This window comes from Acipenser ruthenus, unplaced genomic scaffold (genome assembly GCF_902713425.1).
Source record: "Acipenser ruthenus unplaced genomic scaffold, fAciRut3.2 maternal haplotype, whole genome shotgun sequence".
Classification (NCBI taxonomy): Eukaryota; Metazoa; Chordata; class Actinopteri; order Acipenseriformes; family Acipenseridae; genus Acipenser; species Acipenser ruthenus.
The window spans coordinates 95,695-113,531 of NW_026708180.1; the positions used below are offsets into that span (position 1 = coordinate 95,695).

Here is a 17,837-nt window from a genome sequence, read left to right on the forward strand (position 1 = left end):
ACAACCAAATGAGCAAGATGGGCTGAATGGGGCCTCCTCTCGTTTGGAAACTTTTTTTATACCTTAACTCTACCGAGACTGGTGAAGTGAGAGTGACCTCTGGTGGCCAGAATTGGAACAACACTGCTGTTGTTTTAGTTAACAGAGTAAGATGACCTCTAGCGGCCTTCTAGTGTAAACGCCTCTTGCAGGTTAACAATCAGAGCTGTTGGCATCATGTTAATACATTCCTGGTTTTTAAAAAAAAAACACGCTACCACCATCTTTCAGTTTCTAAACTTCTTGTTTTTATTGTACGATATGTCATCCGATATATAAAATGCTCAGGTTTCATTGTAAACATTTACAGTACTTAGTAATAGATAAGAAATGACCTCACACACGCACTGCTGCACTTTCCCCAGCAGGGGGCTCTTGTGATTGACGTGCCCTAATATACAGTACTTCCACAATACGCATTTCTATACAGTGATGGCACTGTGTACCCTGCAACGGGCCAGGACATTTCAAACAGCCTGCATGTATGGAAACAACATCTATAGCGCCCCCTGCTGCAAAAAGAAAGCATTACAGTATAAAGATTATTATATAAAGTGTGCTGAAGAATGCAGCACCTGACTGAGGTATGAACATCAACACAATGGAAGAGCAGCGCTCAACACCCAGACCATATTGATTAGATAGCACCATTCAAATTCCCTTTACCTATCTGCTGTGTGTGCACAACTTTGGAATGACCAGAGTTCTGAACAGTTAAACAGGTGCAATAAAATGTGTGTCCAGCAGGTGGCACTGTGTGCAATGCAAGTATCCCACTTACAGGAACTGCAGTTACAACCCAGTCTGCTGCTGCACTAGAAAGAGATTTGAGAAGATGATTAAAATCAGAGTTCGGGGGGGATAAAGACAGCAGCCTGATTGTGAGGGGATTGAAACCCTCGTTCCAGAATGAGCCTTTAAAAGAGTTTCCTTTTCAAACCCTAACCCTAGCCACACACACAGCAATCACACAAACCCCCCCCCCCCCCCGAGGCAGGATCCTGTGAGCCGTACACGCTGCCGTTACTCTCCTTGTCCAGCAGGGCGGCGCGCTCCTCGCTCTTCTCTTCGGGGGGCGGGTTTTGATACAGCATGAACTGCAGGGCGATCTGAGGGAGGGGCTTCTGTCAAGGAAACAAAGTCTTTCAACTGTTGTCAGTTTTTCATCTAGTATGTGGAAAACCACAAAGTGGATGTTAACATGACATTATCCTTAGCTGTGCAGAACAGTGTCCAGACTCAGGGTCCCAGGCAGGGTGAGGCTGCAGTCCCTCCCTCCCCTCTCCCCCTCTCCCTCTCCCTCTCCCTCTCCTCCCTCTCCTCCCCCTCCTCCTCTCCCCTCTCCCCTCTCCCTCTCCCTCTCCCCTCTCCAGTGTAAAGGATACGATGATGTCCAGACTCAGGGTCCCAGGCAGGGTGAGGCTGCAGTCCCTCCCTCCCCTCCCCTCCCCTCCCCTCCCCTCTCCAGTTTAAAGGATACGATGATGTCCAGACTCAGGGTCCCCAGGCTCCCGATCAGCCAGGGCAGGTGGTGCAGCACGTAGTTCCCCTCGGCCTGGCCACGGTCCGGGTTCTTCAGGAGCACGCTCAGTCCGTATGTCATGTTTCCCAGAATCACCAGCGCAAACAGGAAGCAGGACACGCCTGCAGTCGACTTCCTCTTAAACTGAGGATGGGGGGGGCGGGGTTACATTTAGAAATTGGAAAATGTCATAAACCAGATCCATCCACTGAGATCCACACGAGATACACTGAGATCCAAATGAGATCCACACGCACACACACAGAGTCTCTCTCTCTCACACACACAGACTCACACCACGGAGACACACACACACACAGACACACCACGGAGACACACACACACAGACTCACACCATGGAGACTCACACACACACACAGACTCACCATGGAGACTCACACACACAGACTCACACCATGGAGACTCACACACACAGACTCACACCAAGGAGACTCACACACACGCACACAGACACACACACAGACAGACTCACACACACACAGACTCACACCACGGAGACTCACACACAGACACACCACGGAGACACACACACACAGACTCACACCATGGAGACTCACACACACAGACTCACACCATGGAGACTCACACACACAGACTCACACCATGGAGACTCACACACACACACACAGACTCACACCATGGAGACTCACACACACAGACTCACACACACACACACAGACTCACACACACACAGACTCACACCATGGAGACTCACACACACAGACTCACACCATGGAGACTCACACACACACACAGACTCACCACGGAGACACACACACACAGACTCACACCATGGAGACTCACACACACACACAGACTCACCACGGAGACACACACACACAGACTCACACCATGGAGACTCACACACACACACACAGACTCACACCATGGAGACTCACACACACAGACTCACACCATGGAGACTCACACACACAGACTCACACCATGGAGACTCACACACACAGACTCACACCATGGAGACTCACACACACAGACTCACACCATGGAGACTCACACACACACACACAGACTCACACCATGGAGACTCACACACACAGACTCACACCATGGAGACTCACACACACACACACAGACTCACCACGGAGACACACACACACAGACTCACACCATGGAGACTCACACACACACACAGACTCACCACGGAGACACACACACACAGACTCACACCACGGAGACTCACACACACAGACTCACACCATGGAGACTCACACACACACACAGACTCACACCACGGAGACTCACACACACAGACTCACACCATGGAGACTCACACACACACACAGACTCACCACGGAGACTCACACACACAGACTCACACCATGGAGACTCACACACACACACAGACTCACCACGGAGACACACACACACAGACTCACACCATGGAGACTCACACACACACAGACTCACACCATGGAGACTCACACACACAGACTCACACCATGGAGACTCACACACACAGACTCACACCATGGAGACTCACACACACACACAGACTCACCACGGAGACACACACACACAGACTCACCACGGAGACACACACACACACAGACTCACACCACGGAGACTCACACACACAGACTCACACCATGGAGACACACACACAGACTCACCACGGAGACACACACACACAGACTCACCATGGAGACTCACACACACAGACTCACCACGGAGACACACACACACAGACTCACACCACGGAGACTCACACACACAGACTCACACCATGGAGACTCACACACAGACTCACACCATGGAGACTCACACACACGCACACAGACTCACACCATGGAGACTCACCATGGAGACTCACACACACACAGACTCACACACACACACAGACTCACACCATGGAGACTCACACACACACAGACTCACATTGGTGTAGATCTGCGGCCCGCGGGAGCACAGGTACAGCACTGAGGAGACGGAGCCGATCGCGAAGCCCACGATCTCCAAGCTGGTGAACGACTGGAGAGACAGAGAGGGGGTGAGAAAACAGAGCCAGCACCTCACACCGCGCCATCCACACCGCGCCATCCACACCGCGCCATCCAAACACTCGTGTCAATGGGAGTAATCGGGCCTGGCCAGGATTTCCCATGATCCCCGGAGTCACTCACCTCCGCGCCGTTCTCGTCCGCAGTGAGGGACAGCAGCACACGACCTCTGAACCCTGGGGGTGTGTCACTGTGCAGCCCCGCCCCCTTGAAGAGTGACAGGGAGGCTGAGACTCCCAGAAGAGAGAACACGCCCACTGTGTTCAACACTCCACTACCTGGAGGAGAGACACTGACACACTGAGACACCGAAACACACACACACACTGCATTCAACACTCCACTACCTGGAGGAGAGACAGGCTGATAATACAGAGAGACACTGACACACTGAGACACTGACACCGAGACACTGACACTGAGACACACACACACACACACACACTGCATTCAACACTCCACTACCTGGAGGAGAGACAGGCTGATAATACAGAGAGACACTGACACACTGAGACACAGACACCGAGACACTGACACTGAGACACACACACACACACACACACACACACACACACTGCATTCAACACTCCACTACCTGGAGGAGAGACAGGCTGATAATACAGAGAGACACTGACACACTGAGACACTGACACCGAGACACTGACACTGAGACACACACACACACACACACACACACACACACTGCATTCAACACTCCACTACCTGGAGGAGAGACAGGCTGATGATACAGAGAGACACTGACACACTGAGACACTGACACCGAGACACTGACACTGAGACACACAAACACACACACACTGAGACGCACACACACTGCGTTCAACACTCCACTACCTGGAGGAGAGACACTGACACACTGAGACACCGAAACACACACACACACACTGCATTCAACACTCCACTACCTGGAGGAGAGACAGGCTGATAATACAGAGAGACACTGACACACTGAGACACTGACACCGAGACACTGACACTGAGACACACACACACACACACACACACACTGCATTCAACACTCCACTACCTGGAGGAGAGACAGGCTGATAATACAGAGAGACACTGACACACTGAGACACTGACACCGAGACACTGACACTGAGACACACAAACACACACACACTGAGACGCACACACACTGCGTTCAACACTCCACTACCTGGAGGAGAGACAGGCTGATAATATAGAGACACTGACACACTCACACTGACACAGACACACACACACGCACACTGACACAGACAGACACAGACAGACACACACACACACAGCAGCGCAGGGGAAGCGGACTCACGCCACTCTGTGTTCCTGTTCTTCATCTTGTAGTACAGGTAGAGCCCCAGCATCAGCAGGTCTGCCAGGATGTAGTACACTGCAGTGTAGCTCTGTGAGGAGACAGCGAGCACCGAGAGACACAGGCTAGACGAGACACTCGATACACTGCGCACTGCACACTGCACACTGCACACTGCACGACTGGGAACACAAAATAGGCACCCCAGAACAGATTGACTTACCTGCAGAGGAAGCTGGTCAGCCAGGAAGGAGCCAATCAGATTGCAGGAATCTCCTCCCAGCCAACCCAATAGGAACCATATTGACAAGGCCTGGTCCATGTTGCCAGACTTATAGGACCTGTAGTACTGCCTGAGAGAGAGAGAGACAGATCAACAGTGTGCGTGTCTCAGTGTGTGTGAGAGCATGTCCTTGTGACACACTATCTCACACACACACACACACACACACACACACACACACACAATCACAGTGACACACTCTCTCACACAATCACAGTGACACACTCTCACACACAATCACAGTGACACACTCTCACACACAATCACAGTGACACACACTCTCACACAATCACAGTGACACACACTCTCACACACAATCACAGTGACACACACTCTCACACACAATCACAGTGACACACACTCTCTCACACACAATCAGTGACACACTCTCACACACACAATCACAGTGACACACTCTCACACACAATCACAGTGACACACTCACACACAATCAGTGACACTCTCACACACACAATCAGTGACACACACTCTCTCACACACAATCAGTGACACTCTCTCACACACAATCACAGTGACACACACTCTCAAACACAATCACAGTGACACACACACTCTCTCACACACAATCACAGTGACACACACTCTCAAACACAATCACAGTGACACACACTCTCAAACACAATCACAGTGACACACACTCTCTCACACACAATCAGTGACACACACTCTCAAAAACAATCACAGTGACACACACTCTTTCACACACACTCCCGCTCTTACTCTCTCAGAATGAACAGAATGTTCCTGCCTGAGTTCCGAAGTTCCAAATTCATCACCCCCCCCCCGAGCAGAGCAGTCGAGCCCTGCTGCGCTCTCCTCAGTGTGTGCGTGCGTCAGTGTGCGTGCATGCGTGTCAGTGTGTGTGTGTGCGTCAGTGTGTGCGTGCTTCAGTGTGTGCGTGTGTCAGTGTGTGCGTGTGTCAGTGTGCGTGTGTCAGTGTCAGTGTGTGTGTCAGTGCGTCAGTGTGTGTGTCAGTGCGTCAGTGTGTGTGTCAGTGTGTCAGTGCGTCAGTGTCAGTGTGTGTGCATGTGTCAGTGCGTCAGTGTGCGTGCGTCAGTGTGCGTGCGGCTGCTATACCCACGGCAGTGACGACACCATGAAGCACACGATGGACAGCAGCCCCAGGACGACGCTGGCCATGTCCCGGCTGTCCTCAGCACACTCCCGCAGCCCCTTCCACACCCACACAGACCCGTTGGGGCAGAGAGACGAGAAGTTCCCGTCCAAGGGTCCGGAGCCCAAAGCACCACGAGTCAGACCACTGGTGTCCATCGCGGGGTCACACAGGGGTCACGGCCGCGGCTGAAACAGGACAAAGCGACACAGGAAGTGAGAGCCACACTGCTGAGCCAACCCGCTGCTCTGAAGAGGAGGGAAGCGACTTTCACAATTCAACAACGCTTTCTATTAGGGGCATCAATTAATATCAAATACATGTGCAATTGCATGTTAAATTACTATTTAATAGATATGTGATTGCATGTTAAATTATTATTTAATAGACATGCAATTACATATTAAATTAATGTTGAATTAATATTTAATAGATATGTAATTGATACTGAATTTATGTTCAATTATTCCTTGTTACTTTCCATTGACATTTAGGTCAGATGAACTGTATTTTCAATTAGAAACATGTAAACAATGGGACATTATTACAGATCTGCAAGGCTAACAAAACGTAATAGAAATGGACGGGATCTGCAATTACATTTTCAATCGACATGTGCTTAACATTTAGAAAAAAAACAGCTATTGCATATTTATTATATATTAATTTAATATGCAGTTGCATATCTATTTAATATAAATTTATGCCGGACAACAGAAAGCGTTACCCACAATTCAGAGACCCGATGACGGCGCAATCCCGCAGTCGGGCTCTAGGGGTGCTACTGCAGGGCCAGGGTATATTATACTGAAGAGAAATGCGGGCACCACGCGCACAGAATTCGTGTTTGTTGCGTGCCGTGACGCCGTGTTTATGTCGCTATTGGCTCTGCCCTGTACGTTTTAATCGACACTCCTATAGTAGCATAGAGTAGCATATGCTACTATAGGAATGTCGATGAAATCATTCAAATGCATTACCGGGCAAAACCAGTCCCTGTGTGTTATAAAGAGCAAATCCTGTTCTTGTCTCCTTAGCTAATCATGACTCCCAAACGAGCGATTTTTCATTTTGAATGTGTTCTTAATCGCGATACAAACATGCTGTGCTAACAATAGTCACTGTAGATTAGTTTTCGCTTTTGATTGAACGACTGGACTCACCGATTTCAGACAATGCTTCTGTTTCGATTCCGTGATCCTCTGTGACTCGCGGAGTTGCACAGATAAACACTCCGGGCAATAAATCGCCTCTCCCCGCTCAGCGAGTCACCGTGCAGCGGGGTTCGGGCGCTCTGTCCACGGTGTAGCAGTCTCCCCGGCGCGCTCGGCTGATCTCTCGGCGCTCAATCCCAGCTGCTCCTTGTGTTTAAGGAAGTTGTTTTTCACGAGTCCCGCAATCAGGTGACACACGAATCAGCTGACCTAGCTGCTCGCTGACGCGGCATTGTGTTATTCTGCGGGAGTGTCAGTGCCGAGTCTGCACAAACTGCTATAGAGAACCGCTTTCAAAACTCTTCAATTACATAACCTGTGAGGACTGTGGAGCTGCGCATGCCCCTTCACTCACTGCGTGCACAATGAGGACTGTGGAGCTGCGCATGCCCCTTCACTCACTGCGTGCACAATGAGGACTGTGGAGCTGCGCATGCCCATTCTCTCACTGTGTGCACAATGAGGACTGTGGAGCTGCGCATGCCCCTTCACTCACTGCGTGCACAATGAGGACTGTGGAGCTGCGCATGCCCCTTCACTCACTGCGTGCACAATGAGGACTGTGGAGCTGCGCATGCCCATTCTCTCACTGTGTGCACAATGAGGACTGTGGAGCTGCGCATGCCCCTTCTCTCACTGCGTGCACAATGAGGACTGTGGAGCTGCGCATGCCCCTTCACTCACTGCGTGCACAATGAGGACTGTGGAGCTGCGCATGCCCCTTCACTCACTGCGTGCACAATGAGGACTGTGGAGCTGCGCATGCCCCTTCACTCACTGCGTGCACAATGAGGACTGTGGAGCTGCGCATGCCCCTTCTCTCACTGCGTGCACAATGAGGACTGTGGAGCTGCGCATGCCCCTTCACTCACTGCGTGCACAATTAGACAATGTTAACTTTACTTTCTATTAATCTATTTTATAATGTTTTTTTTTTCTTTTCAAGATTTTGGCAACTTCTGCCACACTGTTACAAAACATAGGCTCCCTTTGAAGGCTTTCTACTTGACAAGACACTGCTACACACACACACACACACACTGCTACACACACAGAAACATGCACACACAGATACACACACACAGAGCACACAGAAACATAGACACACACACAGAAACACACTCGCAGACACACACATACACCCACACAGGCACACAGATACACACACACAACTCTGAAATGCAGAGCCGCGTGTAGTTGTGGCTCCGTCTTCCTCTCTCTCAGGATTACCAGCGGAGCCTGCGCTTGTTGAGCCTGGATGATATGGAGCAAACATGATCCAAAATACAGTGACCCTGTGTGGCACAAACACCCCACATGACAGATCAGTGAAACACAGTGAGGCACAAACACCCCACATGACAGATCAGTGACCCACAGTGCAGCACAAACACCCCACATGACAGATCAGTGACCCAAAGTGCAGCACAAACACCCCTCATGACAGATCAGTGACCCACAGTGCAGCACAAACACCCCACATGACAGATCAGTGAAACACAAACACCCCTCATGACAGATCAGTGAAACACAAACACCCCACATGACGGATCAGTGACCCACAGTGCAGCACAAACACCCCTCATGACAGATCAGTGACCCACAGTGCAGCACAAACACCCCACATGACAGATCAGTGACCCACAGTGCAGCACAAATACCCCTCATGACAGATCAGTGACCCACAGTGCAGCACAAACACCCCACGACAGATCAGTGACCCACAGTGCAGCACAAACACCCCACATGACAGATCAGTGACCCACAGTGCAGCACAAACACCCCTCAAGACAGATCAGTGACCCACAGTGCAGCACAAACACCCCACATGACAGATCAGTGACCCACAGTGCAGCACAAACACCCCTCATGACAGATCAGTGAAACACAAACACCCCTCATGACAGATCAGTGACCCACAGTGCAGCACAAACACCCCACATGACAGATCAGTGACCCACAGTGCAGCACAAACACCCCTCATGACAGATCAGTGACCCACAGTGCAGCACAAACACCCCTCATGACAGATCAGTGACCCACAGTGCAGCACAAACACCCCTCATGACAGATCAGTGACCCACAGTGCAGCACAAACACCCCTCATGACAGATCAGTGACCCACAGTGCAGCACAAACACCCCTCATGACAGATCAGTGACCCACAGTGCAGCACAAACACCCCACATGACAGATCAGTGACCCACAGTGCAGCACAAACACCCCTCATGACAGATCAGTGACCCACAGTGCAGCACAAACACCCCTCATGACAGATCAGTGAAACAGTGCAGCACAAACACCCCTCATGACAGATCAGTGACCCACAGTGCAGCACAAACACCCCACATGACAGATCAGTGACCCACAGTGCAGCACAAACACCCCTCATGACAGATCAGTGAAACACAAACACCCCTCATGACAGATCAGTGACCCACAGTGCAGCACAAACACCCCTCATGACAGATCAGTGACCCACAGTGCAGCACAAACACGCCTCATGACAGATCAGTGACCCACAGTGCAGCACAAACACCCCTCATGACAGATCAGTGAAACACAAACACCCCTCATGACAGATCAGTGACCCACAGTGCAGCACAAACACCCCTCATGACAGATCAGTGACCCACAGTGCAGCACAAACACCCCTCATGACAGATCAGTGACCCACAGTGCAGCACAAACACCCCACATGACAGATCAGTGACCCACAGTGCAGCACAAACACCCCACATGACAGATCAGTGACCCACAGTGCAGCACAAACACGCCTCATGACAGATCAGTGACCCACAGTGCAGCACAAACACCCCACATGACAGATCAGTGAAACACAAACACCCCACATGACAGATCAGTGACCCACAGTGCAGCACAAACACCCCTCATGACAGATCAGTGACCCACAGTGCAGCACAAACACCCCTCATGACAGATCAGTGACCCACAGTGCAGCACAAACACCCCTCATGACAGATCAGTGACCCACAGTGCAGCACAAACACCCCACATGACAGATCAGTGATCCACAGTGCACAGGATAATGAATGTTCAAGTCATTGTTTATGGAGTAATGGGTGGTTTTGTTGTCTAATTAAATCCACCTTTATTATCAAATCATGCAAACTAAACAATTTACATTATGAAAAGTGGAGTTCATTATCTTAAGCCAAGTCTTCCAACTTGATGCATTCAAAACTTCACCTGAAAATAAGATACAAGATCACTGTGCAAACATCCCACAGCAGCATGCTTTAAATGAACAAGCATGCCCTGTGAATGCCAGCGGTGTCTCCCCTGCAGTGCAGCGTGCTTTAAATGAACAAGCATGCCCTGTGAATGCCAGCGGTGTCTCCCCTGCAGTGCAGCGTGCTTTAAATGAACAAGCATGCCCTGTGAATGCCAGCGGTGTCTCCCCTGCAGTGCAGCGTGCTTTAAATGAACAAGCATGCCCTGTGAATGCCAGCGGTGTCTCCCCTGCAGTGCAGCGTGCTTTAAATGAACAAGCATGCCCTGTGAATGCCAGCGGTGTCTCCCCTGCAGTGCAGCATGCTTTAAATGAACAAGCATGCTCTGTGAATGCCAGCGGTGTCTCCCCTGCAGTGCAGCGTGCTTTAAATGAACAAGCATGCTCTGTGAATGCCAGTGGTGTCTCTCCTACAGTGCAGCGTGCTTTAAATGAACAAGCATGCCCTGTGAATGCCAGCGGTGTCTCCCCTGCAGTGCAGCGTGCTTTAAATGAACAAGCATGCTCTGTGAATGCCAGTGGTGTCTCTCCTACAGTGCAGCGTGCGTACAGACAGTGGCATCACAGTACAGTAGATCACTCACATTACAAGACAAATCCACAAACAGCAGCCTTCAGAGAGTCCCTCCACTGCGATGACTTTGTTATTTCACATGCAGACACGGTGCTGTCTCCCACACCTGCTCACAACGGCAAAACCAAAACCACATGAAAAGGATACTTCTCTCATCAGGCCCCATATTCAAAGTGTCACTTCATCACCTAAAATAAAAAAAAAAAAATTAAGCAATCTATAAATGCTTTCAGCCTAGTTGGACATTATATACAACTTTACCTGTCCCACAAGTGTCCCCCCAAAAATACATAGCATGCACCCCAAGTTGAAAGAGGCAGCATTAATCCTTACAATAGTTGCAGGGAAAAACAACTTCTGCATTAATTAACTGCATTGAAATCAAGACAATCACGGCTATATAAAGAATCATTAAATACAATCACAAGTGTTACTAACTACCTTAACAAACAGTTACTCCGGGTTCAAATACAGTCAGCAATCTTTATTGCCACTCAATATTATTTTGAAAATATCACTTGCCAAAAGAGACGACATGTGGCACTGTAATACAGAACATACTTTTAAATCCGGTGTGCATTGTAGCAGTGTGTGCGTGTGCGTGTGCGTGTGTGTGTTTGTATATAGCAGTGTGTGTGTTTATTGTGTTCAGGTTACCTTGTGTAGCTGCTCCAGACTCTCACTCTGTGTGTGTGTGTGTGTGTGTGTGTGTGTGTGTATATAGTAGTGTGTGTGTGTTTATTGTGTTCAGGTTACCTTGTGTAGCTGCTCCAGACTCTCACTGTGTGTGTGTGTGTGTGTGTGTGTAACAGTGTCTGTGTTTATTGTGTTCAATTTACCTTGTGTAGCTGCTCCAACCTCTGTGTGTGTGTGTGTGCGTGTGCGTGTGTGTGTTTGTATATAGCAGTGTCTGTGTTTATTGTGTTCAATTTACCTTGTGTAGCTGCTCCAGCCTCTCACTGTGTGTGTGTGTGTGTGTGTGTGTGTGTGTGTGTGTTTATTGTGTTCAGGTTACCTTGTGTAGCTGCTCCAGACTCTCACTGCGTCAGCAGGGCTGAAGTGTTTGTTCAGAAGAGCAGGCAGGCTGTGCCACACTGACCTGGGGTGAGGTGAGGAGTGAGAGGAGGGGTGAGGCTAGGGGTGAGAGGAGGGGTGAGCTGTGCTGTTCTGTGCTGTGCTGTGCTGTTCAGCCTACCTGCCAGCGCCTTGCCTTTGTAGAGGAGTCCCTGTTGATTGACAGGTATGTTGAGCCTGTCATAGACCAGACTCCAGACTGTGGAGACCTTCTCATCCTCACAGACCTGTCAAGAGACAAGAACATACAGACACACAGTGAGGGGATGAGCATTAAACACTGAAACTACATCTTCATCCTCACAGGACAGGCGAGAGAAGAACACACACACACACACACACACACACACACACACACACACACACACACACACACAGTATCAGAGCAATCCAGCGAGGGGACAGTCGAGTATTGTCAAGAGCAAAAACACACTTTCATAAAAACTGCTGCTTTTGTATTATTATGGTCTGTATGTGTGGCATGCTATAGAAACGTATTGTGGTTTGTTCTTTTTTTGTGCTTTGTACTGTACAGCGCTTTGTGAAACGCTTGTACAAAAAGCGCTATATAAATGCAATAAATAAATAAATAAATAAATAAATAAATAAATACACTGGAAGTGCTTCACATTGTCACAGACCAGTATTATGAACTTGCTCTTGGTCTACAGCCATAATATTGTCTGAGAATTATTTCTCAGTCTCAGAGATGAAGCGACATTTAATACAAGTGCACAAAAAATGTGTCAATTTAAACACAATAGCAACACTGAGGTGAAGATACAAGCCCAACACATTTCTCTTAGAGGTAGTCGAGGCGAGGACGGACACATCGGCTGGAAACGCATGGATTTGAATTTGTTTCCAGGTTCATTTCAACACACAGCCCTACACGTGTGAGACACTCTAGCCTGCATGTATTCCCCTCACGTGTGCAGGAGTGACGGCAGGCGCTGGAACGCTGTGTGTTGTGTGTGGAGAGAGTTCGGCTGCGTTCACGACACGCAGACTTCCGTCATTCTGCGCAGAATCTGCACAGAATCGGAGCAAGTAGCCAAGGAATTTTCCGAATCTTTGCAGAATCTGCGCAGACTTAGCAAAGTCTGCCTCTCGTGAACGCACCCCCTGTAGTCTTAAATCGTGGGTGACGTGATTACGAGGCACACACTGACAAACCCCACACATTGTGTGTTTTCAGTTTATATCTTGTTAAAAACAGAAAACTATATTAATTAAAACAATAAACTCCACACAAATACATAAACAACACAGTGAATTCTATTCAGAAATTACAGTTTAAGTGACTAATGTAATCGACCACCATGGATCCCCAAATTATAGATACAGATTGGCCAACAATCAATGCTGCAAGGAACAAGAACAACAATATAAACAGCGACGCCACTCCTTCACAACTCGAACACCCAACAATAAAAATAAATTAACACACACCCGGTGATATTAAAACCATGAAGAGGCAACAACCTCGTGTGTGCACAATAAAGCATTAGCGGGGGCAATCAGATAAATCATCCATAGCAAAAAACAACACAGCAACATTCATTTGCGGTCCATTGTGGGACTGGGTCCGACATTGCAATTATTCCTCACAGGTCCTTTGCCGGACTGGGTCCGACATCATTATAGCAACGCAATAAACGCGTGTTTAGTCGTTTTTTCTCCGGAAAAAGCCGAGAAAACCATTCAATTGCCGAGTGGGAGCGACAGGAGCCGAGACAAGTCGGAAAAAAAAGGCGTATCTCATGAATAGTCATATATGGTATCAGGTATCAGATAACGGGGCGTTCATAGTAAACAAGCTGGCTGAGTGCGTCAGCGCACAGAGACTATCGCGGACATTTGTAGAGCTTTTTTCAGATGTTATAGTAATAAAATAATGACTTGGATCGCATTATTGAGGAGTTTGGTGATAAAACGAGTGATCCGGAGATGATCGATCGGTATGTACGACTATTATTATTATTATTATTATTATTATTATTATTATTATTATTTATTTCTTACATAGGTAAACGCTATAGCAAACGAAAGGGTGGGGCGGGGCTGGAGATTCCTAGTGAGTGCTTTGTTGATATGCAGGGCCATTTAAACCCGTTTGACTGAAAAAAAAATACTTTTAAACAGCGCGTATAAAATGAACTGCGCGTGTGAAAACCTGACGTGCCTGTTGCGCACTTAATAAATGGACTGCAAAGGGTTAAAACAAACACAGAAAACGGAGGCTGGCGCGATTTCGATTATGACAAACAAAAAGGATGAGATGAAGCCGTACAGCCAAAACACAAGCCCCTTAAACAGGTATAAATAACAACACGGTTTGTTTTACCTGAGGAGAATCCTCCTATTGCGATGTGAAACTCCAGGCAAGCATGGGGGCGGACATTCTGTGAAGCGCGCATGCTGACGTAGGCTTTGTTATGACCGTGAACGCGCCTGATAGAAGTCTGTGGGGACCCCGGTTTCACTGCTCGTGCTGTGCCCTGTAGCTCAATATGCAGGGGTTATTTTTTTTATATAAAAAAGCCGTTTTGTGGCTTTCCAAAGACGTATCATGCGTCTGGATCGGATGTTCGTAGACAAAATGATAATTGTTTACATTTGGTCAAATACAAGATTGCATGTAGTTTCCGAACATCTCCCCCTGGTGGTTAATTGCGGTGTTTACGGCAGAATAATTCAATGGGTTTCTCCATATCCCATATATTTTCATATTACCCATAATTCAATTTGTGACACTTAACTGGAAAGGTACATATATTTAAATTATATATATATTTTTAATAATTAAAATTGTATAAAACATTGAACATATATTATCCACAAACGCCGTTTTGGTAACAATATAATATTTGAACTTATTTTAATATATAAATTAATGGGTAGTAACCCTAAATTGAATTTTACTTAGTTATACGAATTATAAATAGCTATTGGAATGATGTAATTAGCATATCTCCCAATTATCCTGAATTGTAAAATTACTGATTTGTGAGAAATAAATCAAAAGTTATGTGTAATATATAGATATAGATATATATTTTTTATTTTAAAGAATTAAAATTGTATAAAACATTAACCATATAATCCTCAATGACCACTTTGGTGACAATATAATATTTTTTTATCATTTTAAGATAGAAATATACTGTAATAAAATTTAACCACAAATAGACTTTGGACTAATTATATGAGTTATAAATAACAATTGAACTCTTTATATATTATATAGCAAGAGCTGTGTGGCTTGAGCTAGTGGATTGTGCTTGGTATGAGTGAAGTGGCTGAGATTGAATGTGTGTGAGTAAATACAGTGCTGAGAAAGAAGGCTGGTTGGAGAGAGAGAGAGAGAGAGAGAGATGGGAGCCCCCCAGGAAAGGAAAGGGGGGGTGGGTGGAGAGATGGGAAGAAGAGAGAGGGACAATGTGGAGGGGCGCGGAGGATGAAGAGGGGCAAAGACGAGCCACGCGCGTCAAAAAGGCCAGCGCGCGCTGGCCTTTTTGACGCGCGTGGCTCGTCTTTGCCCCTCTTCATCCTCCGCGCCCCTCCACATTGGACATAGACCACCCCCCCCCCCCCCCCCCCCGACCACTGCCTCTTGACCCATGACCATTCACTTATGAGCCCTTCAACCTTTTAGGATATACATTTTATTTTCTTTTATACATTTTAACCCTTTAGACCCCTGAATAATTAAAGAACCCTTTTGGAGATTCCTTGAAATTTTTGCAAAAAACAGATTTCACTTGACTTATTGCAATAACTGTCTTGGAAATTCTATTGAAAGGAAGAGAGACTGTAGATTCTCAAACAGCAAGCTTTATTAAGATTTGCAAACCTGGAGCCTGTCACAACACTCAGTGCAGAGTCAGTTTGAGAACAAGCCCACATAACACTGCCAAACTTGGATATTTATAGGTACCTCCACAAACTGTCTATGTGACAGTTGGGCATGTAGCAACTTGAGCAAAACTCTTGCATACAGAGGAGACAGAGACCATATTTTTAGTAGAACAGACAGTCAAAAGGGTGGCTCAAAATTATCTTCATGACTCATAACTTCTACTTTTGCAATTGGTTGCCACATTGTAAAGGTTTGAAACTAAAAGCTTCAGCCAACAGCGAATAAAACAAAAAAAAAACGAGGGTCCTCAATTAACAAATTTAATGCCACACACACCAGTAAACTACACACAAGTGAATCGCAAATGATTTAAGACAAGCCCACAAATAGTAGAGGGTAAAGCAACAAACAATTTTAAAGTCAGGCAAGGAAATAAAGATATGAAATAGCCAATTACTAATATAGTAAAAAAAACTTATAAATGCATAAGTTATATATATATAACAAAAGCTATCACACACATATCACTCATGCAAAACAATGTCCCGAACAAATCAAGCCCAAAAAACAATCCAAGTAATCCAACCGAGCAAAAAAGAAACAAATGCAAAAAATGGAAACAACCCCAGAATGATCTCACCTGACTGTTTGTTTGTTTGTTGATGCTTATTCTGTAGTTCCAGTGGCAGTCCAACAGCAACAAGTTGTCCAAGAGATGCTCCAAGGTAGGTATAGTTCTTATTTAATATAATTTTCTTGTAAATAAAATCCTGAAAGTCAACTGGAACCCATTCAGAACCTGCACACAAACCACACCGCCATACACAAAATGGAGGAACCCAGAACACAAAACCTGCCTCCCTTCAACCCTCTACCTGTTTAAAAAAGAACAAAGGCTCATGGAGTTCAGCCTTCTTAAAGGGGAATCCTTAATTAAATAGATACAATAATTAAGAAGTTACCTGGCCAGGCATTTTAACTAAAGGGAGTGTTTATTTAAACACTTGTGTGGCTAGTGCCACAACATGTCAGCGTTCACATTTAGAAGACAGGATGCTTGGTGCTATCTGTGGATACCCCTCTTGCTGACAGCGGCATTATTCTGCACGCAGCTATTTGTTGCAAACATAAGATACAGAGTAGAAAAATACAAACAGTTACAGAGTGGTACAATACAAGTTATTACATTAAAATATGTGTTCTTAACATTGTCTAGAATACCTTGTTTTGTGAATTTTCTACCACATAACCATAAATGAAAAACTTTGACAAATCTTTCACTACACATTTTCTTTGTTTTGAACAGGTCAAATTATTGTTTCAAATAACACAAAATTGAAAGTTTTCTAGAATAAAACCTGTTGTTTTACTGCAACAAATTTAAGCCGATATAAAGAAATGCAAGAAAAAAACCTGTTTAACACTAAAACCACAGAGACATCGGACAACATACAACCACTGAAGCTGCAAAATATGTGTCTATTTATTTACAAAAACATCACATATATAAAAACATGACAATCAAAT

The 17,837-nt window shown here is 46.7% G+C and overlaps 1 protein-coding gene across 1 annotated transcript; it reads right to left on the reverse strand.

The window, feature by feature from the left end:
* Nucleotides 1-264: 264 nt before the first annotated feature.
* LOC117411674 (lysosomal amino acid transporter 1 homolog) lies at nt 265-7,964 on the reverse strand. The gene is made up of 8 exons (XM_059020195.1): nt 7,497-7,964; nt 6,301-6,521; nt 5,139-5,268; nt 4,916-5,006; nt 3,724-3,878; nt 3,479-3,571; nt 1,520-1,705; nt 265-1,148 (listed from the first exon to the last, which is right to left on the reverse strand). Exons 2-8 carry the CDS (start codon nt 6,489-6,491, stop codon nt 987-989), a joined length of 1,008 nt encoding a protein of 335 aa, XP_058876178.1. The 5' UTR covers nt 6,492-6,521; nt 7,497-7,964; the 3' UTR covers nt 265-986.
* Between the last annotated feature and the right edge of the window lie 9,873 nt (nt 7,965-17,837).

What these genes read in the sequence shown, in the direction of transcription:
- LOC117411674 (XM_059020195.1), bottom strand. Translation starts at nt 6,491, where the DNA reads ATGGACACCAGTGGTCTGACTCGTGGTGCTTTGGGCTCCGGACCCTTG. An exon ending in CTGACCAGCTTCCTCTGCAG is followed by an intron (nt 5,007 to 5,138) that starts GTAAGTCAATCT and finishes GTCTCCTCACAG; the next exon opens with AGCTACACTGCAGTGTACTA. An exon ending in GAACAGGAACACAGAGTGGC is followed by an intron (nt 3,879 to 4,915) that starts GTGAGTCCGCTT and finishes TCTCTCCTCCAG; the next exon opens with GTAGTGGAGTGTTGAACACA.